Source organism: Sylvia atricapilla, chromosome 17 (assembly GCF_009819655.1).
Source record: "Sylvia atricapilla isolate bSylAtr1 chromosome 17, bSylAtr1.pri, whole genome shotgun sequence".
NCBI classification, from domain to species: Eukaryota; Metazoa; Chordata; class Aves; order Passeriformes; family Sylviidae; genus Sylvia; species Sylvia atricapilla.
The window spans coordinates 3,669,388-3,693,564 of record NC_089156.1 but is presented as its reverse complement, the minus strand read 5'-3'; the positions used below and the strand labels follow the sequence as shown (position 1 = coordinate 3,693,564).

Below are 24,177 nucleotides of genomic sequence, written 5' to 3'. Positions count from 1 at the left end.
GCAGACTCGAGAGAAAAGGTCTGTGCCATTTATACTGATTTGTTGCAGACTGTGCACAGCCCCACCTCTACTAACAACCAGCCTGACCAGTAGAAACCTTTCCCGTACAACCTCGCTCCTGTTTCAACTCCACTGTGTTTTCGTTTCTCTCTCTCTCTCTCTTTTTTTTTTTCCCTTTTCTTTTCTTCTTTCTTTTCTTTTTCCTGCTTACAGTTTGCTTCCTCAGGGCTTTTTACTATCTGGCTCCTTTGGTTTCTGATCTAGTGGCCTTTCTCAGTTCCTGTACCAACAGCTTTAGTCGTACACCCCTCCTGCCTTTGAGGTGAGCTCCCCACACTCTCCATCCCCTCTCCATCTGCTGCCACCATCACCCACATCCTTCTCTGCCCTCACCATCATCTGGCAAGAGGGGCCAGTGGGGGTCTCCATCACCCACCAATATTCCACCCACACCCCCCATCCCAGCACCAGCCAGGGGCAGCATCCTGCACCCCATGGTGAGGCTTTACCAGGGCACCACGGGGAAAGCCAGGCTGAGGTGCACGTTATTAACCCTCTCCAAATACTTAGTATCTGGAAAGCTTCTTAAAAGACAGGCTGGGATTTTACTTCTCAGCCTCATTGTCCAGTAAGTGACACTTCAGTGCTCTGCATAGGAGCTGTCTGGATCCAAGTTCAGTCTGGATGGGTGGTATAAAGTGAGGCCTATTTAGTGCTAGAATAAACCCAGCTTAGGGGTTAAGAACAGGTCCTGTCCCCAGACCTGCTCCCATCAGCTCTCTGAGCTGAGGCCCAGACCCACTTCATGGCAGTAAGTTGTCTCCAACATACTGACCTGAGGTGTCACTACACAGCAGCAAAATAGTTTCCCACCACCTCATGTCCCCTTAACAGCAGCTCAGCCACAGACGCACAAAACAAGTCAGGTGATTTATGTATTTTGGGGACTATTTTGCAAAGGGGTTTGCAGAAATTTTCTGATAAAATAGGATAAAAGTCTCTGCTTTAGCTGGGCATAATTGGACACTTTAATCTGGTAACATTTTGCTCTTGCACACTTCTAGTCTGCATTTCACCAAGGGCTGTCAACAAGATTACAGTGTTCTCTAAGGACATAATCATATAGGCTATAAAATAGGACTCAAGGAAAAAAATCCCCCCATCCAAGTATTTTGCTCTCTGATGAAATCATCTGACAGGAACCCAATGCTATTTTTATGTGTATATACATAAAAATATATATATATAAATCATTCTCATCCTTTGTTGTATGGTCGATCAAGGACACAGATCTGCCATGCAGGAGCCTGGGTACCTACTTCATTTAGCAGAAGAGGGACCTTCAAATCCAAGTGCTGTACATTTTCATGTGGCAGCTTCAGCTCTGGAAACCTGTCTCACTGATATTTCATACTGATGTTCACCTCAACCTCTTAAACTCTCCCTCTGCCTTTCCTCTCTCCAGCCCTTCTCTAAAAAGACCCAAAGCTTCCCCAGTCTGTGTAGCTCTGCACCCTCCTGCTCCCACAGGTGAAGTCCTCATACTAAATTCAGGTCCAGGTCATGGCTATCAATCCTTTTCCCTGCAGAAAATGCTGCAACAGTAGATTAGCCATTAAGCTTCCAGTCCCAGCTGGCTGATCTGATTCCAATCCAGAGCAGCTAGGGCACCTTCTGGGCAATGGCAGCACCTTCCCTTCAGTCCTGGGGCTGCCCTGACAGGCTGCCCCTCACCAGGTGCTGAATGAACTTCCACCAGTCCAGCCCATCCAGAGTAGTATCCTTGCTCTCACCAGACAGTGTCCTCAGCCCTAATCAGGGACCAAACCTCTGGAGAGCATTGATTCCTCCTGTAGGGCTAGTTTGTATACACACATTTTCACTAAGCTGTAGCTTAAGTATTCAATTGGAGGAGAAGCAATGGATCTGAAATTTAAAATCTGTAAAATTTATAGCCAGGTTTTCAAGAAACATGTTAGCACAACATTAGTGGCAGCAGAACTGGGTAATTATTTTGTGTAAATCAGCTTCACTGTGGTGCAAACATGGACAGAATCAGAGCATTTCTGGTACATCTGAAAAGCCACAATTCATGCTGAGCTGTCAGCCAGAGCTCCCACTGCTATGCTGGCTTGAGGGGAAGGAGAGGATCTAAGGGACAAGCTCAGTTCTGTTTGGTGAGTCTGGTGCAAAGCCCAGGAGGGATCTGGTGGCCCACACCTGCCCCAGCCCCTCAGCACCTTCCCTAAAGAAGCCCCAGTGACAGTGGCCATGCAGCAGCTCTGCCACCCTTGCCTGTGCACTTGGTGTGCACACAGACCTGCTCAGCACAGACCTCCATCCTTCTGCTGGCCTTTGCTTTCACCTGCAGTTGTTATTATTTATTTCTCCCCCAAAGAGGACATCTGCAAGCTGCAGCCAGCAGTAAAACACAGTTTAGGGGTGGCACAGAGTCCCAAACAGGCACAGACCACCTGAGCAATTTATCCCTCAGAATTGTGTGATTGATCTTCCTCAGTCCCTGAAAAGCCTCACGGCAGCAGGCAGAGCTGAGCCTGCTGTCGGGTGGGGACACAGGTCTGTCCCCGCTCCCGTCATCCCTCCTCCATCTCATCACTGCACGTTTCACACCCATTTCAGCCGTCCCCGCGCGATCCCCCCTTGAGCATCAGCTGCCACTAAGGCCCCTGTCCTCTCCCTCTGCTGCAGGATGACATGCACAGGGTCATTGACCAGCAGCTGATGGACAAACACCCGAAGGAATGGAGCCAGCTTGCTTATTCCTTCTCCAGTGGCTCCGGCGCCAAGCGGAGTGCCAGGCCCTCCCCCGCCTTCAGGCCGGAGCAGCAGGGGGACGAGCCCGTCGGGGCCGAAGGAAACCGTCTCTTCTCCTTTTTCAAGAAAAATTAATTTGAAAAAGAGAAAACTCTCCAACAATTCCTGCTTCAAGATGGGGAGTGGGGCAGCTGCCCAGCTTGCTGATGGACCCAAGTCTGATCCACTGAGTAAAAAAGAAGGGGGCAAAGGAGTTAACCCTTGAGACTCTGCACTATTTACACCGCACCTGGTCTGAACCAAATGTTTACATGAATTGGAGATTTGCAAATTGACAATGTGATTCTAGTAGAAAGAAACTTTTCTTATTCTATAAGTGAAGTGATAAACTTCAGGGTATATTTTAGGCGCTTTGACACAGTCCAGTTTCTGCTGTGAAGAATACTCTGATTGTCTTAAAAGCATTCTTATGCTGGAGAAGGAAATAAGCAGCCCCAAGACAGAGCGGTGCAGGGGATTGAGAACTGCTGTCACAGCGAGCACAGGGGGAAGAAGAGGGCTGAATGCAAGAGGACAGAGGGGAGCCATTTGTACCACCCTGGCAGCTGTGACATCCTTCATCCATCCCACTGAGACTGGAGTCACTCTGGCCCCAGCATCACCATGTTTTGACAAATGTAGCTTTCTCCGTGGTGGAAGTTGAGCCCTCGCTGCAGATCCTGCCTGGGCACCATCTCCCCTGGAGCTCTGTGTGGCTGTTCACCCTCGCTGGGATCCAGGCTCCTCGCAGCTCAGAGGACAGATAGGTGGTGTCACTGTCCTCTCCAGCTCCCTCCTGTTACAGAGGTAAGAGTTGTAGGCTGTAGCTACACAGATTTTTCCCCAGGAGACTGACCATCTACAACAGATTACAGACTGGATAAAAGTTGTGCATGTTCAGTCCTGGGGCACCTGCTGTTCTTCCAATGGCCAAAAGTAGTTTGGGAGCTTTAGCAAGTCACACACCTCTCCCCAAAGCCATACACATCTCCCAAACAGAGTAAGAAAACTCTCATTTTAACGGGATAGGCCCCCAAAAGCCTAACTAATAATTCACTGAAAGTCTACTCCCAGTGATGTCAGTCAGTCTTTGACACTGGGCTGGCAGACTCGATCCTCAGAAAGCACACCTTCACTGAAGCCAAAGGCTATCAGAGTGTCTACAAAGCTCTGGGAAGCCTGCAGGTTACTCTGCCCTATGCAGTAACATTGGTTATGGCCTGACAGAAAGGAGGATTTGTCCCTGCCTGTGGGTCAGTTGCTGCTCAGCCCTTTGGTGAGCAGGTAGCCAAAGGTCCTTTTGATCAAAGATGACCAGAGCCTGCTTTGCACGACTTGATCAACAAGAAGGAACGTGGCTTTTTTGGTGTATGCACACAGCAGTGCTGGAAATCCTGCAATAGTCTAGTAGGGACCTTCCATCTGCACTGGATGGGCACTTTACAGCTCTTCTCCTTTATCAGCCTACCATCATAAGCCAGTGAGGAGCACCAGGCTCAGTTCAGAGATGTCCTGCTGCTGTCATGCAATTTTCACACATTCTCCCACCTCATGATACCCATGGGCCCCAGTTTGTTTCCTGCTGCTTTAAAGAGGCCACCACCTACACTGTCCCACGGCAGACAGAGCTGGGTGCACCTTCAGCTCTGCCCTGCTCAGCAACTTCGGTGCTAACACACCATCCCACAGGGAGCTGCTATCTCTGCTCACTACTTACAGGAACAACCTTTCTGCTAGAATAGGTACCAAACACCTCCTAAGCAGCAGGTAAGAGGCTGGTGGCTTGTGTTTTAGTATTATTCAGCTTACCTGTGGGATAGAACATCCATAATACCTCAGTACAAATATCCTTCCTGCCTATGAATATTTGAGCATTCCTGTATTTCCTTATTAGCATTGAAACCACCACACTGGTATGAAATCACCTTGCACTAAGGCAGCTCTGGGTTGCAAGGAACAGAGTGCTCTGAGATTGGCAATGATAGTAGAGAGCTGAGTGGCAAAACCCATCTACATGAAAACAGTGAACCCTGGGGTGCAGAGTCTGCTTCAGGAAATAGCTGGGTAAAGCCCCACCAATACAGCTTGAGGCTTTATGGAGAAAGCAGTCAAGAGCCTCACAGGCAGGGAAGGAAAATGAACCTTGGCCTCTCCTTTCTAGGCAATGCTCAGCTGTTGAGTATCTGCTTGTAGCCACTTGTGCAAGTGAGGGGAAGGGCTGCAGTGCAGTGCCACGTGCTCTCAGTCCTCATCCTCCCATGTACTGTGACTGTACTGTGACTCTGGATAGGGCAGGGACACGAGGCACATGCTCAGCATCTCCTGCTGCCAGGACTGTCACACCCACACACCCACATGCATTAGCCCAACCACTGGTACCTGCAAAACCAGGCGTGGCTGTGTGGATGCCAGTGACAGCTGTGACACAGTGACACCTGTGACACAGTGACACCTGCGAACAACTGAAGGCGATGCTCTATCACAGGAGAGCCACATGAACATCTCGGTCCTCAGGGACCTTTCTTCTGCTGCCAGTTGTCATTTCCCAGACCCCACCAACTCTACTCAAGCCACATGCCCAGCAGTTGTGTGGGGCTCTACCCCAGTGAGAATGAATGGATGGATGGATGGATGGATGCAATTCTAAGGCAAGGGAGTTAAGTTATCCCATGAAGATGCAGTAATGAGATGAAGAAAGGTGCCTTCTGCTGTGTTTGCTGAGGAAAGTGACTCAATCAGTTGCAGGGGTAGGCACAGCACATTATTTAAGAATAATCCTTAATCCCATTGCAATTTTATGTATTTAACAAGAGTGACAGAAGAGATTGCAAGAGGAAAGTCAGCATGTTCTAAGGTGCCAGTTGGGTATGGTTTCTTCAAACAAGCCCCTTCACCCTAAAGACTTAGTTGCACTACTAAACCCAGAGACACAAGAGAACTGGGTGTAATGAACTGGACAACACACCAAAGGAGACCTCCTTGTGCTGAGCTGCTACTCCACAGGAACAGAAACTGCCTTAACACAGCAGCTAGGTTTTGTCTTCTGTCTTGAAAAACCTCACCTGTGCAGTCCTTCACCCCCATTTGTCACGTGTTTTAACAAGGTCCCGACTACTTCACCCTGTGCTGTCATTGACACATTCACCTGTATCCTGTCACGGCCAGGAGCCCGGAATCAGCCTTGCAGTGCTGGTTAGAAGACACTTCACTTGTGGCACTTGACTCTTCCAGGACACACACGGTGTAAAGGAAACAGCGGCTCCAGGGGAGGAGATGGAGGAAGCACATTAATCCAGCAGGTTCTCAGGATCCCAAAGGAGATTTAAGGAGTGGGATCAGCAGCTCTGAACACAACCCTCAGCCCTGCTTTTGAGATAATGGTAAAACAGTAGTGCTGCACAGTCACTGTTCAAATATTGCACAGAGAAGAGATGCCTGCTGAGATTAAGGTTACAAAGGACTTTTCCCACAGCTGAGCACCAGGTGACTGGGCAAATGTTTGTTATGGCAGCCCGAGGGAAAAGGGATCAGTCTCCCCTTCCTAAACTCTGCAAGGGAAGCAACTGTAAACAAGGAACAAATGTATATGGAAGGCAAGTCACTAGCACTTTATCTTCATACAAACTTAGATCAGCAACTTGCCATGGAGATGAGCAGTAAATCAAAAAGTTACTGACAACAGAGTCATTTTGCACAGAGAGCAGGAAGTGAGGCTGCAGGCAGGGCCACATGCACTTGTCCTACTTAGAATGGTGAATTCCAGCTATGCCTCTCCATCAGGCAAACTCTCTACTCCCCACTCGGCTATAAAAAGCAAGATTGTTTGAACCAAAAAGCCAAGAAAGGAAGTGTCTGGGTGCTGCAGCAATGATTCCCTTGGATTGAGAGGGAAAAAGCACACAGCAGGGACAAGCAGAAAGAATGTACCTATAGATATGTACATATACCACAATGCTGTAATTTTTGTATGTAGCAGTCATGTAAATAAATGTATGGTTTTTATAAGATACATATTATAAAAATCTATAAAGGCATATTTTTAGTAAAAACGATGCTCTACTTCTTTTGTAAATAGTTCTCTTCAGAATAAAACAGATCATTTATACGATACTGTCTCAGCTCTCACCACTTTACTGTGCCCAGCTGCAAAACAAGCTCCTTTTTTGAACTGTCATTTAACAGCCAACAGCATCTTTGGTGCTGCATCATCCCACGCATTTCAGCCAGGTAAAGCCCCTGTGCGTGCTTAGGAGAGAAGGGACAGGGCAAAACCATTTGAAACATTTGTATCTCTTGGGGCACAGGAAAACAGAAAGGTGGGTAAATCATCCCACCTTCCAGCCATTTGTGTCCTTTACTGGCCCTGCTGCGGAGGCAGACTCAAAGTGGAAGTAGTTTAGACACCAGACAGAGACAGTGACACACCCACAGCTGGCGGCAGCTGCAGCTCACACCATCCCCAGGAGTCCCCTCCACCTACTGCTCCCAGAAGGGCACAAACGGAGCAAAGGCACCATCCCAGAGCAGGTTTTTTCCATCCCACTCTTCAGGAGCAGCCTGGGCAGGGCAAGGGGATGCTGAGGGCACAGCCACAGCTGCAGTTCCTGTACAAATTAATTCAACACACATCGATTTCCTGGGAAAGCGAGGAGACACTCCAGATGCTTTTTAGTCACCTCGGGAGGAGGAGCTTTCAAAGCTCACTCAATACCTTTTGTTGAGCAGAAAGACAAAAGATTCAATCACACCACAATCACAGGCATCTCACTTCACACAGAAATAAGTTACCGGTTCCACCTTGCTCTTTCATTCAAACTAAAACAGCAACTAAACATTTGAAAGCATTAATTATGGTTTTTTTAATATCCCGTCTCAGGAAATAACCCTTTACACTCAGCAGCAGAGCTCAGCCCTGGCTTGCCACCCTCCATCTCCAGGTGCTGGACAGCAGAGGAAACAGAGCCTCAAAAAAAAGATTTGGCAGCTTGTAACCTTTATTTTTAGTTTTTTAAAATTATTTAAAAAGCATAATTAGAAACTTTCATTACAGAAATAATCCTAGCAAACCAGTTAGACATTCCATTGCTCAACATTTAGAAAACTTCACATCAGCACCACTAGAGACACGGTCCCCACCCCTTCCAATTGAACAGTGATGGCAAAGAGCAGAGGTAACTGCTCCTCTACAGCCAGCTCTGAGGAAAAAAAAAAGAAACTTCCACTTTAAGCCAGGAAGCTGGACCTGGATTGACAGAATTCCAACCAACCACAGCAACAAAAACCTGGACTCAAAGAGGACCGATTTTTCCATATAAGAGAACACTCCAGGCTCGGGTGCACCATTTCCTCATTTTATTGCATCATTTCCAGTAAATTCAGACACGTTCTTTACTTCTGCCTATATGAAGTTACTCCCTCCTAGATCTGCATACAGCTACCAACAAGATTCCCAAAGTAACACAGCTGGGCCCCTCAATCTGCAGGGGGAAGCCCCAGCACAGCTCCAGGGGCTGGCCCAGCTCCTCCCAGCACACACCACATTCCACACTGGAGAGCAGACAGGATGGACTGGTGTGACCTAAGCCACCACTTCCCACAGCCTCTCAAGTCTTACAGTGATCAGAGCTCACTCCAGCAGCATCATCCCAGCTCACTCCAATTCTTGGGTTACCAATGCAAGATATGTGAAGAAAAGAGATGGGTGAAGGCAGCTGGATACATATCCCCAGCACCTGAACCGATAAAAAACCCACGTGTTACACATTCATTGTTTGCACTTCGGAAAAAATTCTTTAAAAGTGATTGACTGTGATGTGATTGTATGATCAGGGCTCTTACCACAACCTGAAAAATCTAAAAAAATGCAGGCAAAATAAGTGACTAAAATGTAGCCTCTCCTGGGGAAGGGGTGAGGGAGGGAGAGAAGTGGGCTGATTCCAAGCTCATGGACATGAGTGAATCACATCCTACCAAACTAAGGCCAGAAATTCCATAGGGCCACTTAATGGCACATGGAGTACGTCCACCTTCAAGGCCTTAAAGGAAGTCATGCCCTCCATGCCTTTTAAGGTAAAATTATTTTTAGTATCATTTAGGCAATAATTCAGGTGCTGAGCATGTCCCTTCAGCCCAGACATTTGATATTTTAGTTACACACACATACACTCTCCAGCTTTAACTACATCTATTCAGGCTGAGGAAGTGAGCCCTTGTTTTCCCAGAAAGGCTGACGAGGGCCAGGAAAATGTTGCTGAGCACAGCAAGCCCCCATTTGTTTCCAAGTGTGATCCTCCACCACCACATAACCCAAGCAAGCAAGCTTTCCATTTCTTTGCATTAAACAGCAGTCCTTCCTAACAGAAGAATCCTGGGAATGATTCTGCAGCTTTCATATTCAGACATCAATAAGAAGAGCTGGGTTTTATTTCATGCCTTTTCTCTCTTGAAAACAAAAGCTTTGCCACCAAAATTCACATTCAAGTTCAGATTGCCTATTTGTGGACAGGGCAACAAGGAGAAGTTTGGGGTTTTTGGCAGAATCACATGATTTTTGTTCTTTTCAAAAGAAATGGACCCTCACTTAGGACACTGGCAGAACCAGAAGCGGAGGTCAAAGTTGTTAAACTTTGCTTTAAAAAAAAACAAACAAAAAAAGGGTTTATCCAAACAAATCCCACTTCTGCAGGTCAGTTTGTTTTCCAGTATCTTGATACAAACTACAGGAGAGCACAGGTACAGCTGGGCTGCAGCGCAAAGAGGTGAAACCCAAGGATCCAGCCACAAATCTGGATGATGGCAAGCTGAAATTCCAGGCCCCAGCAGCAGCTCCAGCTGCCAGCCCAGGGGCCGGTGAAATGAAACCCCAGGCTCCAGCAGCGACACCTGCAATCCTGGTACCTTGAAAAACACAGCCTGAGCCCCAGGAAAAGCCTGGGACTGCAGGAGAAGCCAGGGGCCCCAGGAGCACCAGTTGCCAGCCTGGAGCCCAACAGAAATGCAGCTGGAGGCCCCAGGAAGCAGTCACTGCCAACCTGGAGCCAACTCAAATTAAGAACTTTTGAACTTTTTCTTTAAAAAGATGAACTCTGCAGTCCATGATTGGTTGACATTAAGAAGGCAGAAGCCAAAGCGACAACAGGGAGGTGAGGCTGGTTAAAGCAATATACATTATATACAAACTCTTGGGTTAATTAGTCCACTTGGTAGGCAACGTCCTTCTTGTCTACAAGGCGCACTGGAATGAGCAGGGGAGGAGAGGGGGGCAAGATTCCATCCGATACCTTCTTGGCACTGCAGTGGTAAAGTGCCAGCGCCTCTTGATAGAAAACATGGAGAAAAAAAAAATCTTTAAATAACGGCACAAAACTGAGAAAGTCCTCCCAAAGCCTGCCCCAGTGGAATTGCCCGAGTCTAGCTGGAGGGGCTGATCTGTCTGAGAGCAGAGTCTCTGCAGCAGGGAAGGGGCATTAGCAGCACCGCTTCTTCCTTTTACTGTTCTTCGTTAGCTTCACCACATCGTTCTGTTGCTGCTGTTGCTGCTTTGCTAAGTTTTCTTTCTTTGCTCGCAGGACAAGCTCTGTAATGCAATTAAACATCTGCAAGAGAAACAAGCACACTCAGATCACCCCAGAATTCAGGCTGGCTCCTGTGGGGTGCTGCTTCAGAGACCTTCCCCAACCCACTATGGCCTGAGTGGAAATCCAGTACCTTTTTCCAACCCACTCCCAAACTAAACAGTACCACTATCCCTTTTTAAAAACCAGGGCAGCTTGTCAACTGAGGCCAGGAGTGAAGCCTGGGCACTCCTACCTCCTACAAGCATTCTCAAGTCTTTCCTGCCTAATACGTGAGCACTGTAAAGCTGAAAATGCAGTGTGGGCTCCTTCATTTTGCTTCCCCAGCTCTTCCAAAAACAAGCTGAATGTCTCTTTTTGCCATTTTACCTACTAGTTGCAACTCATACAAGCTTACTTTTTCTTTCTCAATGGGAAGAATGGAATTTTTATTTCTTCCCACACCATTATCCCCAAATCATTTTATCTCTGCTCTTCTGAATATTATATTACCTCTTCCACATTAATATTTTCTTTGGCGCTGGTCTCAAACAATTGGATCTCCATCTGCCCAGCAAATTTATAGGCATCTTCTGTTTCTACCACTTTTCGGTCTGGGTCATCATTCTTATTGCCCACTAAAAAAGGAAAGAGAATAAAAGTCAGTTTGGTATTTCAGCAGGCCAGCCACTAAATAAGATGCTGTAACTCCCTAATTACCTACCTAGTATCCTGCAGACATCATCACAATTCTGATTAATTTCATGCAACCACCGTTTTACATTCACAAAAGATTCTGCGCTCGTTACGTCGTAGACAACAATGACCCCGTGTGTTCCTCTGTAATACCTGTGGGGCACAAAAGGACAGCAAATGTTAACCCAAGGTATCACCTTCTCTTCCACTGAGCTTCCACAGGATTCACAACAAATCCTCAAGCTATGGTAATCAAGTGGCCCCATTTTCTTTCCATTGAGACTCATGTAGCTCTTTTGTAACAGCTTGATCCCAGGCTATTCCTCCAAAACTGCAGAGCTTCCTGCTCATTCACTCTATAAATACATTTCCGAGTCCAAAGACTTCTAAAATTTCCCTTGTTCAGGTTGTCAAGACCTTCAAAGATGAATGCTGTCTTCCAGCTACAGGACCAGAGGCAGTGGCACCCCCAGCACATCCTCAAAACTGGCTGTGATGTGAACCTTGGGGCTGTATAAACCACATCAAGTTTTTGCAGTAATTCTGTTATCAGTGAACAATCACTTACAGACTAAAATTTCAGCAGATCTCCAAATATACTCAACCTTCAGTCACAGTTCTCACAAGCTCTCAAAAATTTCTGTCTTGTTGAGCGACTGTGTTCTGATCACACCTTCCTACTCAACAGATCGACTCCATATGTGCATTCAATACACTCTGCTACCTTTAGCCATTAAAAATAAGCTTTATTTCAGTTTATTCCCATTAGTCTTGGGCAACTGGCACCTTTAAAAGATGATGCACAAGTCTGATACGCAAGAAAAGTATCTGAATTCGGGTTCCAACATTATCACCTGCACAAAGCTACTAAAGACAGATAGTATGTGCACCATGAAAATGCTAAATAAAAAACCAGCAAGCTCTACCTTCTCAGTTTTTAGCCACAATCACAAGGCTATCAGGTACATTCCCTATTGCAAATGAGGCAGCTGTGACCCAAAAAATAAAAAGTAATTGAAACAGGAAACAATTAACAGTGAGGTCTTCATCAGGATCCAATTTTTTTATTATGCATAACTTCATTCTTTTCCTTTCGTCCTCTTCTCTTTCTTTTGATCAATATTAAAATTTTTAATAAAGCAAATTCAAGAAACCAGCATACAAAATTGAGGATTTTCCCTTAAACTGTGACAGCATTCCTAGACCTTGCTGTCTTATCACAAGCACTTCTAGCAGTAGATCCACTGGACTTGAGAGATTCCACTGTGACCATTCTGCTCCTCTTTAATTTTTCCAACTCAGCAAACACACCTTTGAACTTCAAAGCCTTTGAACCTAACCCAAACACACCTTTGAGAAACTCTCAAAGTTTCAGCTCACTTTGCTACTGAAGTGCTTAAGCAAGTCACTGTCTCTTCCCACCTCCAGCCTCATCCTTCTACAAGAGAAGCCACTTGCCTTTATACACCATCAGACAGACTTGCAGAGAGGCACAGATCACCCCCAGAGTCACACACCTTCCTCTCCTGATGCCCCTGCAGCAGTCCCTGGGCAGCAGTGCTCCTCCAGGATGTTCTGCAGCAGGAGAACAACACTCTGCACCTACTGCCTGTCTGAGCACTTGCAGAAGACACTCAAATACTTCTCCCATGCCACATTTTACCGGTGGTTTATGCTGTACATTCACTTCTCTTTGCAAGAACTAACTCAGGTAGGAATTACTTATTCCCAGTCCAGAAGAAATCCTGTGCTTTCAAATGTTATAGTCCATTCACAGTCAGTTCTTTCAACAACTTCAAAGCTTGCTACAGCACTGCGTTTGTGCTTTAGTTGATTGCAACTCAACTTTATTCATAACTTGGATCCTTTAGAGGGAAAAGTACTCCATGGCCTGAACCCATATGTTGCAAAAATAACCCATCCTCCCCTGACACTAGCATGCCCTGCACACTGGTTTTGATTCCTGTTTTGTGTGCTAACATCAGAAAGGGAAAGATCCCAAATTGTACCAACACACTGGATTCCTCCACAGCTGAACAATAAACCAACTACCTTCAAGCTCTCCCATATCATCACCAAACACTCTTAATTCAGGACCGTCAGGCTGACCTACCACTTCCTCAACAACACTGAGCATTGCATTTGCCAAGACAACACTGAGCCCTTAGAGAAGCGCAGTGGTTCGGCTGCACCTACGCAGAGCTGCTTCGTTCTGCTGTGCACACTGAGCGCAGCCTGGCATCCCTGTCAGCCCAGCCAGGGGCCCAGCAGAGCATCCTGCTGCTCCTGCCTTGCCCACGCACCTACGTTTTCTTCTGAGCAAAGCATCTGATGGCAGGGAGTGGAAAGCCAGCAGGCAGCCTGCGTGCACTGATCCCACTCCTGACACATCGTCAGCACCACAGGATTTTGCTCCTGGGATGAAGGCTGTGGGCTGGACCCTGCAGCAGAGACCACCATGGAAATGGGAACCCTGCTTGGAGCTCCTGCCACTGATATTGCCAACCACCTGAACAGAAATAGCTTCCTTTGTACAAGACAGCAACCCCTGACTCTTGCTGAGCGCCTACCAGCACACACTGCATCTATTTTTGGAAGGGAAGATTGTCTGGCACATCGTTCTAGAAAGGTTGCCAACCCCTCATCTACACTCAAATGTCATTTTCTCTATTGGCTGTCATTACCAAGAGAGATAAGCCTGAGAGATAAGACCATGACTACCTGTTATTCTCTAACTCTAAAATCCCACAGCATACATTTTTTCTCAAAAAGCTGGTCATGCTGTTTTCTATCAGTTGTTAGATATGGCTCTGCATCCTCGGTAACATTTTAGGCTTAACAAGTAAGCAAAGCTTCTCCAACCCCAAATGCAGGACAGTACTAGAAAACAAAATCTGATTTATCCTATCCCATACTTCAACTTCCAGAATGATGCAGTGCAGAATTGCTTTTATAACAGGTTGTGGGCTTTGGCGAGTAGAGAACAGATGGGGCTTTTGGCATTCAGGGAGGAGTAGGTGTAAATTTTGTGCTTTTGGCAACCAAGAGGTAGTTGAGACTTTGACACAAGGGAAAGAATGTCTTATCTCCTTCCCATCCACATTTTTGGGGAAATGGAGACCACAGAAATGAGAGCAGAAGAGACCTGAAGTCCTCAACCTGAGCCTCTCAGTCACAGAGTGATGCTGGCTGTCCTCTGTGTGGTGGGTGTGCTCTGCCATGCACTCTACAAACACCCAAAGCCAAATAGCTTCATAAAATACAGAAAAAAATGTTCTAGATCAGCTGTTCACCTTAAGAGTATCCATGAAAGTATCCTCCTGAGGTGAAAGACAACCAAACCTGACCTGTGTATGCCCTTGGATGCTTGGTAGTAGCCAACAATCTCCCATATATAGCTGGAAGAGTTCCCTAGACCTAGAAGCTTTACATTTAGCTTAGGTGTGGAAAAGGCTTTTAAAAGCCAACATTTAAGCTTATTGCTTGTTCTACCACTAGAATTAAATTGGGGGTTACCCAAACTCAACACGTCCTTCAGCCACCTGCATCCCTCCTCACGTCCCTGAACACAGCCTTGGGAAACAAGGGAACATTTGCCACTCATTGGGGCATTCCCTGCTACAAGAAACCAGTGAGAAAGTTCTCATATTCGCTCTAGCAATTGCTTCCCAGTATTAACATCTGGAGTTACAACCACCAGTTGGACAGAGCACAGCAGTGGCTAAGTCAGATTTAAAAGAGACACTGCCAGTCCAATAGGATCCATATGCTGTTTTTTTCAGGAAAACATGTAACTGCCAAATACAAAAGACAGGTCACTGGTTTAATCCAGCTTCTTTGTTCGTATTTCACTACTTTGTAGCACACATTTCCTTCATTTTTTCATTCATCTAGAATTCTAAACATTTCCAGAGACTTCTAATAATCTGGTTTCATACTCATCTTTCTTTCAAGTTCTTGGAAGAATATCTATTGTCAGTCAGACCAGCCTTTTAACTACTAGCCTTTTAGCCATATCTGCTTCACAAGACACAGCAATTCTGTCATCTCAAAGATCTTACCCCTCTCTCAAACATGCCATTCCACAGGAAACCATGGCAGAAGGTCCCTCTGCTATCACTATTCATCCTGAGCTGGCATCTGACAACTATTATGTAAAGCCTGAATCCTAAACCCACAGTCCTGAATCAGGACAAAGTAGTCCTGTCTACAAGAGGAAATCAAGTACAGGGACTGGCTGTTCATGCATTTTAAGTATTCCTGCTAATACAGCTGCGTCCTGGCATGCTAAATCCCTGGTGAATTTAAATCAAATTTAATTTGGATGATATTCCATAGCAACCAAGTTCACACAGATCAGCCTCTCCTCCCAGAAGGCACCAGCTATCCCAGGATTTCCACATTTAACAGACAATAAAACCAGCTGCCTTTATACTTCCTAGTCTGAAATTCTGATCTAGTTTCATTTTCTTGAGCTTCTGTAAAATACTCCAGACCAACCTGATTTCTGTTCCGTAACAGTTTTATTCTGCTTTTCAGCTTTTGACTGTAGCTACAGTCAAGTGAAATCAAACCAGTACAACCTTTTAATGTTTCCCGATTTTCCACTATTAACTTCCTACCACCTCTACCATTTTGCAGTTCTAAGTCCACACAGCAGCACTACCAATCTATTACTGTAATTACCAGATGGGCTCTAATTTCAGGCTTGCTTGCCAGGCTTGGCTCAACGTCAATCTGAACTCTGCCTTTCACTGTAAAGGGACTCCCTAACCTACTGTAATACTGAAGGAACACCTTTTATATTCTTAACTTCAGTCTAAACCTCAATATAGTCAAAGACTAGGCAGACTACTACATTCTGTTGACAGGGCACTCACAATCCACCCATGATTTGATAGCCAAGCCCTTTTGTAAGAACCAGCAAGGTTACTTGATTTGTCAGTCAGTTTAGGATAAATAAATCAGTTACAGTACTATTTTGCCAATAAATGAAAAAAAACCAACCCAAGCCAGCCAGAACCATTTCTAAAATTTAACTCCTGTTAATGCCTGCTTTTATAGGTGATATGATTAGGAACACTAGACAAACACAGCCAACCAGCCTAGCAAGAGGCACCCTCATCCCACTATAACCAGCATTCCCAAAGCGTTTTCCTCAACACTTCAAATGCACTTGGACACATGAACTTCTTGGCACAGAATTGCAAAAAATGCAGATCTTTTTCCCTGACCACAGCTGAAATGGAGGAGTCTGTAACTACCAGAGGTAAGGCAGGAACCCCAAAATATCAGCTGCCCCCAAAATAAAATATGTCTCACTTGGGTAAAAAGGAATGCAAAAGGAAGTAGCAGCAGGGTTCCAACAGACACAAATGTCTCAAAACATTTCAGCTTATCTATTTTAGATGTTAATCAAGACAAGAATTTCCATAAAACATTGCACAAAGTCCGACCCACAGCTATTCCCCTTAACAGAAGGAATCCTCCTTTGCTGATACTCCCTGCTCAGGGCTGGACACACCGTGGCTCTCTCAGCTCACTGGTGTTCCCTGCTCAGTGCTGGACACACTGTGGCTCTCTCAGCTCACTGGTGTTCCCTGCTCAGGGCTGGACACACCGTGGCTCTCTCTGCTCACTGGTGTTCCCTGCTCAGGGCTGGACACACCGTGGCTCTCTCAGCTCACTGGTGTTCCCTGCTCAGGGCTGGACACACCGTGGCTCTCTCAGCTCACTGGTGTTCCCTGCTCAGTGCTGGACACACCGTGGCTCTCTCAGCCCGCTGGTGTTCCCTGCTCAGTGCTGGACACACCGTGGCTCTCTCAGCTCACTGGTGTTCCCTGCTCAGTGCTGGACACACCATGGCTCTCTCAGCTCACTGGTGTTCCCTGCTCAGGGCTGGACACACCATGGCTCTCTCAGCTCACTGGTGTTCCCTGCTCAGGGCTGGACACACCGTGGCTCTCTCAGCTCACTGGTGTTCCCTGCTCAGTGCTGGACACACTGTGGCTCTCTCTGCTCACTGGTGTTCCCTGCTCAGTGCTGGACACACCGTGGCTCTCTCAGCTCACTGGTGTTCCCTGCTCAGTGCTGGACACACTGTGGCTCTCTCAGCTCACTGGTGTTCCCTGCTCAGTGCTGGACACACCGTGGCTCTCTCAGCTGGCTGGTGTTCCCTGCTCAGTGCTGGACACACCGTGGCTCTCTCAGCTCACTGGTGTTCCCTGCTCAGGGCTGGACACACCATGGCTCTCTCAGCTCACTGGTGTTCCCTGCTCAGGGCTGGACACACCGTGGCTCTCTCAGCTCACTGGTGTTCCCTGCTCAGTGCTGGACACACTGTGGCTCTCTCTGCTCACTGGTGTTCCCTGCTCAGTGCTGGACACACCGTGGCTCTCTCAGCTCACTGGTGTTCCCTGCTCAGTGCTGGACACACTGTGGCTCTCTCAGCTCACTGGTGTTCCCTGCTCAGTGCTGGACACACTGTGGCTCTCTCAGCTCACTGGTGTTCCCTGCTCAGGGCTGGACACACCGTGGCTCTCTCAGCTCACTGGTGTTCCCTGCTCAGGGCTGGACACACCATGGCTCTCTCAGCTCACTGGTGTTCCCTGCTCAGTGCTGGACACACTGTGGCTCTCTCAGCTGGCTGGTGTTCCCTGCTCAGGGCTGGACACACCGTGGCTCTCTCAGCTCACTGGTGTTCCCTGCTCAGGGCTGGACACACCGTGGCTCTCTCAGCTGGCTGGTGTTCCCTGCTCAGGGCTGGACACACCGTGGCTCTCTCAGCCCGCTGGCATCGCCGCAGGACCCAACGCTCATTAGCGAGCCCCGGCCGTGTCGGGAATCTGCAAACAGGAAGGCCGTTTGCTGACTCAGCAGTAATCGGGCTCTCGGACTCGCCTGTCACAGCTGACAGGGCCGCAGCACTGCACGCTGCCTCCCCCTCGCCACTTCCTTCCCAAAGCTGCCTGCAGCGCTCAAACAAGAAGTGATGTCACACACACAGGAACCCTACAAGAGGCAACCGAGCTTTTTCAAGCTAAACACTTAAGAAACAATGGAAGCAACCCAGTAATATCCGTATGGGAGCGCGGAGGAAAGGGGCGGTGCACACATCACGTTTAACTTTGCCATTCCTAGTGCTTTAGACATAACACAGACGTAACCAATCTCATTATTTTCAGGTCTGAGTAAATTAATCAGTTCATCAGCTGAAAATGATCCTCCTCTCAAATAAGAGCCAAAGGAGAAGTGAGTCATGAAAGACCATGTGAAACACATGGATCTTTCAAGAATTGTTTTGGTTAAAACCCAAGGAAACAAAAGTTCCATTTCCAAGTGCACTTTTCCCTCTTCCCCCGTGAGGAGTCCACCTTTACTGCAATCAGTTTACAAACACATTTTATTCTTAGCTCCCACCACCGCAGCCCTAGGTGTGGTTTCTTCAGGAACAGGAAAAGCTCTGCACACGCTGTTCAAAAGGACAATGAGTTCGAATCTGAATTCCAACCAAGGAAAAGGTTAATATCATGTGGGCGTCTGCTTCAGCAGAACTCCACACAAAGATAGCTGCTAAAGCATTTGTCCAAAAGGAAAACCAGGGATCAGAAATCCTACTCTTCACTCTCCAAGCTGTTCATTAGTTCTATGACACTGACAGAGGGTTTGCACTCTGCTTCTGCAGTGCATTCAATCAGAGGGCAAACTTGGACAGGCAGAGAGGCAAGTTGTCTACTATCTGCAGTCTAATAACTCCAGTTCTACCACGTGGAAACCAGCAGCACAGCAATAACACAAAGCCACCACAGAAATGTATAAAAGGGTGCACAGAGGAACTCTGAAATCCCAGTTCCAAACCTTGCCAGAACATCACCACCATGGTCAGTTCTGACACAGCTGAGAGAAGTTTCACTGTACAGACCACACAGCTATCATTAGTTAATCAACTGCAACACTTGAATATCTAAACTCCAACTCTGGACTATGAGATCCAGACCCAAAGCTACAGCACAGAGGCGTTACTCACGTTGATGTAATAGTCCGGAAGCGTTCCTGGCCTGCTGTGTCCCAGATCTGGAGCTTCACCTTCTCTCCATTGATCTCAACTGTCCGGATTTTAAAATCCACTCCAATGGTGGTAATGTAGCTGCCTGGAGGGAAAGTGTGGGCAAGTAAGAACTTAGGTCTTGTTTATTTTGGATGTACCAAAGCACACTTCTTGAGCACTACTTGGCAGCAGGTCTCAGACTGGACAAGAGAACAAAGTTCCCCATATCTGCTTACTGTGTAAAATGGCTTATATCATGCTGATCTGCATATTTTTATCTGTAGCTAACAGCCTTTTTCTCCAGCCATAAAACCACTTTTTCCATGCAACCTTTAAAAGCTCAGTGCTACAAAATAAAATTATTATTTTTCTATCACATTGATCAAGAGTATGCACCCAAGTATCTCATGAAATAGACAGTAACTATGAGAGCATTTCACTTGATAAAATTTTGAGACACTTTGCTTTAAATGCTTGTGCAAACACTTGTTTTGAATACAGTCTTTTCTAAGAGTTTCCTCCCCATGAATTGGTTATATCACAAATGTAAGTGGTTTACCACAATACTCAATCAATCTAAATCCCAAATGGCTAATAGGAAGTCTGCAGACAGTACAGCATAACCTAAACCACCCAAGCTGTTTGTGGAACCACCTCAGTATTTCAATACTCAGGGACTTCCAGCAGTAAGTGAAGATCAGACAGGATGGCCTGTACAGGCTCATACCAAGAGATGCAAAGTTAAAAACATGGTGTATTTCCAGCACAGCTATCAGTGGGCAAACACAGATTCCTTACCAACCAGCAGCACTCAAACAAACCTAGAGCATTTCACTTATTGAAGGATACAAACCACTCACCTGAGAAGGTGTTATCTGCAAAACGCAACAGCAAACTGCTCTTGCCCACACCTACAACAAACAAACACAGCAAATCTTTCAATATAGTCATCCTGGGGGTCAGGGAACATAACAGTGTTTTACCCATCCATTGCATAAAAATCAGCACATCCTTTAGTACCACCCACATTGACTGCTCATCTCCCCACTCTCCTTGGAGATTTGACCAAGCGCAGTCACCCCAAGACTCAGGATGCTTCTGGAAGCAGTTCAGGGAGGGGGACCTGTGCCCTCCCTCCTCCAGCCCTTACCAAACCGTCCAAGAGCAGCTCCTGAACTGTGGTCAGTTCAAGAGGTCAGAGAAGAATAATAACTAAAAGCAAATTTACAGTCAGTAGGCTTACATCTGCTAGGGAAAGAGCCAAAGCTGAGCATGTCCTGTGAATTAACAAGGGCTCAGAACACTGCTCTGAATTCAGCACTCTCTTGAATTCCACTGGCACATCATGTGTGACATCAGGTACACCACTGCCTGCCTCCACTCTGTGTGGAATTTGGACTGCTCTGACAGTCACACCAGGGCTCAGTACTACAAAGCTCACATTAGCATGGCCACAGTCTAACAGAACCCTAATCAAACAGGAATTGGGAATCACTGTCCTGTATTGCCATCCAAAACAGCCTTGTTCCACATCTAACAGGAAGGACACACACCTTTCTGAAGCTATACCTGTCACCAAGATGTTCCATGCAACATTTCTCTAAATGCTTTGAGCAGCATTTCATCCAGGTTTTCCATGACTGATTGTTTGCACTCTGATCACACCCGGTTGCAGGGAAGCATTTTTCACAGTGCTTCAGACAAGAACTCTAAGAAACTCATTCCTGCACACCCACCTAAGGGAATCTGGGTATCCAAATGCCTCCACATTGTTATCTGTGCATAACATCTCTGCTGTTAATGACCCTTCCTCCCCAAAATAAATCTGCTATGGCATGAATAGGAAATTAAACTTCAGCAGGGTAATTATCTATTAAATCTTTTCAGGTAGAAGTTATTAATGGTAATTATTTTGATGATGTATAAATTGTAAGTTCTTCTTAACAGAAGACCTATGCAAGGCTATGCAGAACTCCAGTAAATCTCAGCTGCTGACATGTGACAACAGCTACCAACAAAAAATAAAAACCAACCTAAAAATCTGCATGATTACACTAAGCCAGGTCTCATTTGCAAAGAGTTCAAATCACCAGCCATCTGAAGAAGCCATGCTCATTTCTCATTGCTGTCAAGCTAAGGAGGAAAAGAGGAAAGGAACTAAAAAACACAAAGTTGCAGCATGCATATAATCAATACCTCTGAGCTCAAAAAAGGTAGCAGAACAGTTCCTGTATTTTAACAGAAGACTGGTTATTTAGAATAGTTAAAGCTCTGCAAATACCGGTAAACAAAGAAAAAAATAAGAAACTAAGAGATAACAAGAACGTTTCATTCAGCAGCAAGTGCTGTGCTTCTTGACCAAGCAGCCTTGGCCTTCAGCACAGGGAAAGGCAAGAAGATGCCAGAACCTGCAGACTTGTCAGACGACCACAGCACCATGCCCGAGCTCGGCCAGCCCTGGGCGATGCTGCAGAGCTGCACATGACACTGCTCTGTCACACTGCCCTCCACTGCACGAGCTCCCAGCACACTGGCAGCTTCCAGGGAGAAGAAACCTCCCAAACTCAGGAAGTCCTACATGCTCCCAGTGACAATGATCTCACTAAACAAACACTGCCTGTGACCCACACTCTTCACGCGCAGAGAAACCACACTCTTGGTGACCCCACACTTCCCACACAGAGATGTTTGAGAAGATCTGAAGAGAAGGCTCACAAGGCCCTCAGCTTGTTGACAGCAAAATAAAACAAAACCAAAAAAAAGGCCTATTGACTTTGCACAATTAAAGTTAAAAGGAAATTTCAGTGTCAGACAAGATTCCAAGGCCCGTATCTTACTGAATGGTAGAGTGAAATAGAGAAGCAGATGCAAAGTACAGATCATCTGTATTATTTTTAAATATCTGGCACGACTGAAATCACCAGCAGCTTTTCAAGATGACCTGTTCTAAAAACACACAAACCTACTACCCTCTTGACAGATTTGCATACAGGGGAAAGCAGATGAGACAGAACTATCCTATCCAGTAATAGTCCACTTCCTATTGCAGGGAATAAAATGTCAATAAACAAGACAAGCAAACTGTTTTGTGAAAGCAGGGACAAAGCCTTCCTGTTGGGGTTAGCAAAAACAAAACCAAAGAAAAATCAATAGCCAAACTACATGGTGAGATTTAATTACAGCAGAGAACCACAGGCAGCCTGACAATTCTCACAACACTCCTTTCACTGGATACACTATAGGGATTTTGCTCAGGAAGACTGAGCTGAAAAAATTTATTTAATTGTTTAAAATGAGAAGTCTTCCTCAGAGTTTTCACCATCCTGTTTATCTTGCCTGAACAGCTTTGGAACTCATCAGCAAGCAACAGAGTTACTGCTCAACTCAGAATGCAGCATTTGGTTGTAATAATCCACAGGCTCCCAGAACTGCCTGGGGTTTAAGCTGCTCTGAAGCTGTTGTCTTGTCTCCCTCCTTAGATCCCTTCTTGCAGACACAGTTAAGTGTAGAATGAAACATTTTTTACATGAAGCTAAAGCTTCTGAAGGTGACAACTGCCAAGATCGTGCAACATTACCCTTTCATCCAAGAGCTGTGCCTCGCTGCATGCCAGGACCTGCCGCCCCACGGACCACACCTCTGCTAAAAGAAGAGGGTGGATGCACCCTTCTCCAGTTTATGGAAATTCAACTCCAAGCTGCTGGAGTCCTACCAACACCGAGCTGCACCGACGGCAGGAATCTTCGCAGTCCCAATTCCTATGTACCCAGACCAAAGCACCAGACACTGGCACAGTTCACACGCTCAGCCCTCCAGAACTTTCTGAGGTTGCTGCAGAAGTATTTAAAGGTCTATTGTCCAAAAACCTCAAACTACGCCTTTATCTCTTGTTTTTAGGTATTTGCACCCTATACTATAATGAGAAGTATGCAAAGCTACCGGCTCTTCCATGATTTATTAATTAAAAAAAAAAAAAAAAGGAAGTCTGGAACTGAGACTTCAGGCTGGAGCGCAGAAAAAGATTTAAGGAATAATTAAGGTAATAATGACTGTTAAAACGCACTAGCTGCCAGACTGGAAACAACAGTCCTTAGGGCAGCCAGCCCTTCCCATCGATCCCTAAACTGCCTGTCACAGGGGAAGGGAATTCCCTCCTCATCCCAGCAACAGATCAGTGGGCGCCGTCAAAACATGCGCTCGCCAAGGCTGATGCCGGCAGCACTGCCGGTGCTGTCCTGACTTCTACGTGTCTAATCTGCCTTTTCCCAAACCCAGCCAAGCTATTTACCATAATATCCTGCGGTAGCCAGTTCCGCAGGTTTATCAGATAAAACCTCCCGAAGCCCGAGCGAACGCGCCCCGCCATTCACACACAGCGCGGGGTCCCGGCTCAGCCCCGCGCCGCGGCACCGGCAGCACAACGCCGCGGGTGCCCCGGGCGGAGGAGGCCGCCCCTCCCCGACCGCCCCGCGCCGCTCGCCCCGGCCCCGCCGCCGCACCCCGGCCCCTCACGGCCCGAGGGGCGGCCACCCCGCCAGCGGCCTACCCACGCCCCCGGGCCGTGCCGCCCGCGCTCACCGCTGTCGCCGATGATGAGCAGCTTGAAGAGGTGGTCGTAGTCCCGGGCCATGGCCGGGGCGCGGCCGCAGGCGGCGGAGCGGGCGGGGGGAAGGGGGGGGCGGGGGGTGGCGGCGGCTCCGGCCGGAGCCACTTCCCGGACAAACAGCCGGAACTGACAGCGGGGCCGCCGCCGCGCATGCGCGGGGCCGCCGCCGGGGGCCGCCAGCTGCGCCTCCGCGCCTGCGCCGGCCCCGCCCCGCGGCTGCGCGGGAAAACGGCCGCGCCCTCGCGCTCCCCGTGCCATCGCGCCTGCGCGTGAGGGGCGGCGGTTGCAGCGGCTGGCGCCATGGCGCGAGCGTGAGGGAGCCGCCGCCGCCCGCGCCACGATTCCCGTCCTCGGGAACTTTGTCCTCCCCCACTGCCGAGCCGCCGGGAGACCTCCGTCAGGTGCCAGTGTGTTCCCCCGCCCCGTAGTTCCCGTAGGTGCTCGTGTGAGGACGCGGCAGA

The 24,177-nt window shown here is 47.4% G+C and overlaps 2 protein-coding genes across 2 annotated transcripts in view; one reads left to right on the top strand and one right to left on the bottom strand.

Annotated features, from left to right (window-relative positions):
- Positions 1 to 5,246, top strand: part of BICDL1 (BICD family like cargo adaptor 1) — a 47,484-nt gene extending 42,238 nt beyond the window's left edge. Inside the window, exon 10 of the mRNA XM_066331324.1 lies at positions 2,710 to 5,246. Within this exon, the coding sequence (XP_066187421.1) occupies positions 2,710 to 2,910 (201 nt within the window). The 3' untranslated portion in view covers positions 2,911 to 5,246. The remainder of the gene's footprint in view (positions 1 to 2,709) is intronic.
- Positions 5,247 to 7,790: 2,544 nt separating this feature from the next.
- On the bottom strand, positions 7,791 to 23,812 carry RAB35 (RAB35, member RAS oncogene family). Its single transcript, XM_066331323.1, has 6 exons — positions 23,689 to 23,812; positions 19,971 to 20,021; positions 19,090 to 19,213; positions 11,092 to 11,216; positions 10,881 to 11,005; positions 7,791 to 10,409 (listed from the first exon to the last, which is right to left on the bottom strand). The coding sequence occupies exons 1-6, from the start codon at positions 23,738 to 23,740 to the stop codon at positions 10,281 to 10,283; spliced, it is 606 nt and encodes a 201-aa protein (XP_066187420.1). The 5' UTR covers positions 23,741 to 23,812; the 3' UTR covers positions 7,791 to 10,280.
- Between the last annotated feature and the right edge of the window lie 365 nt (positions 23,813 to 24,177).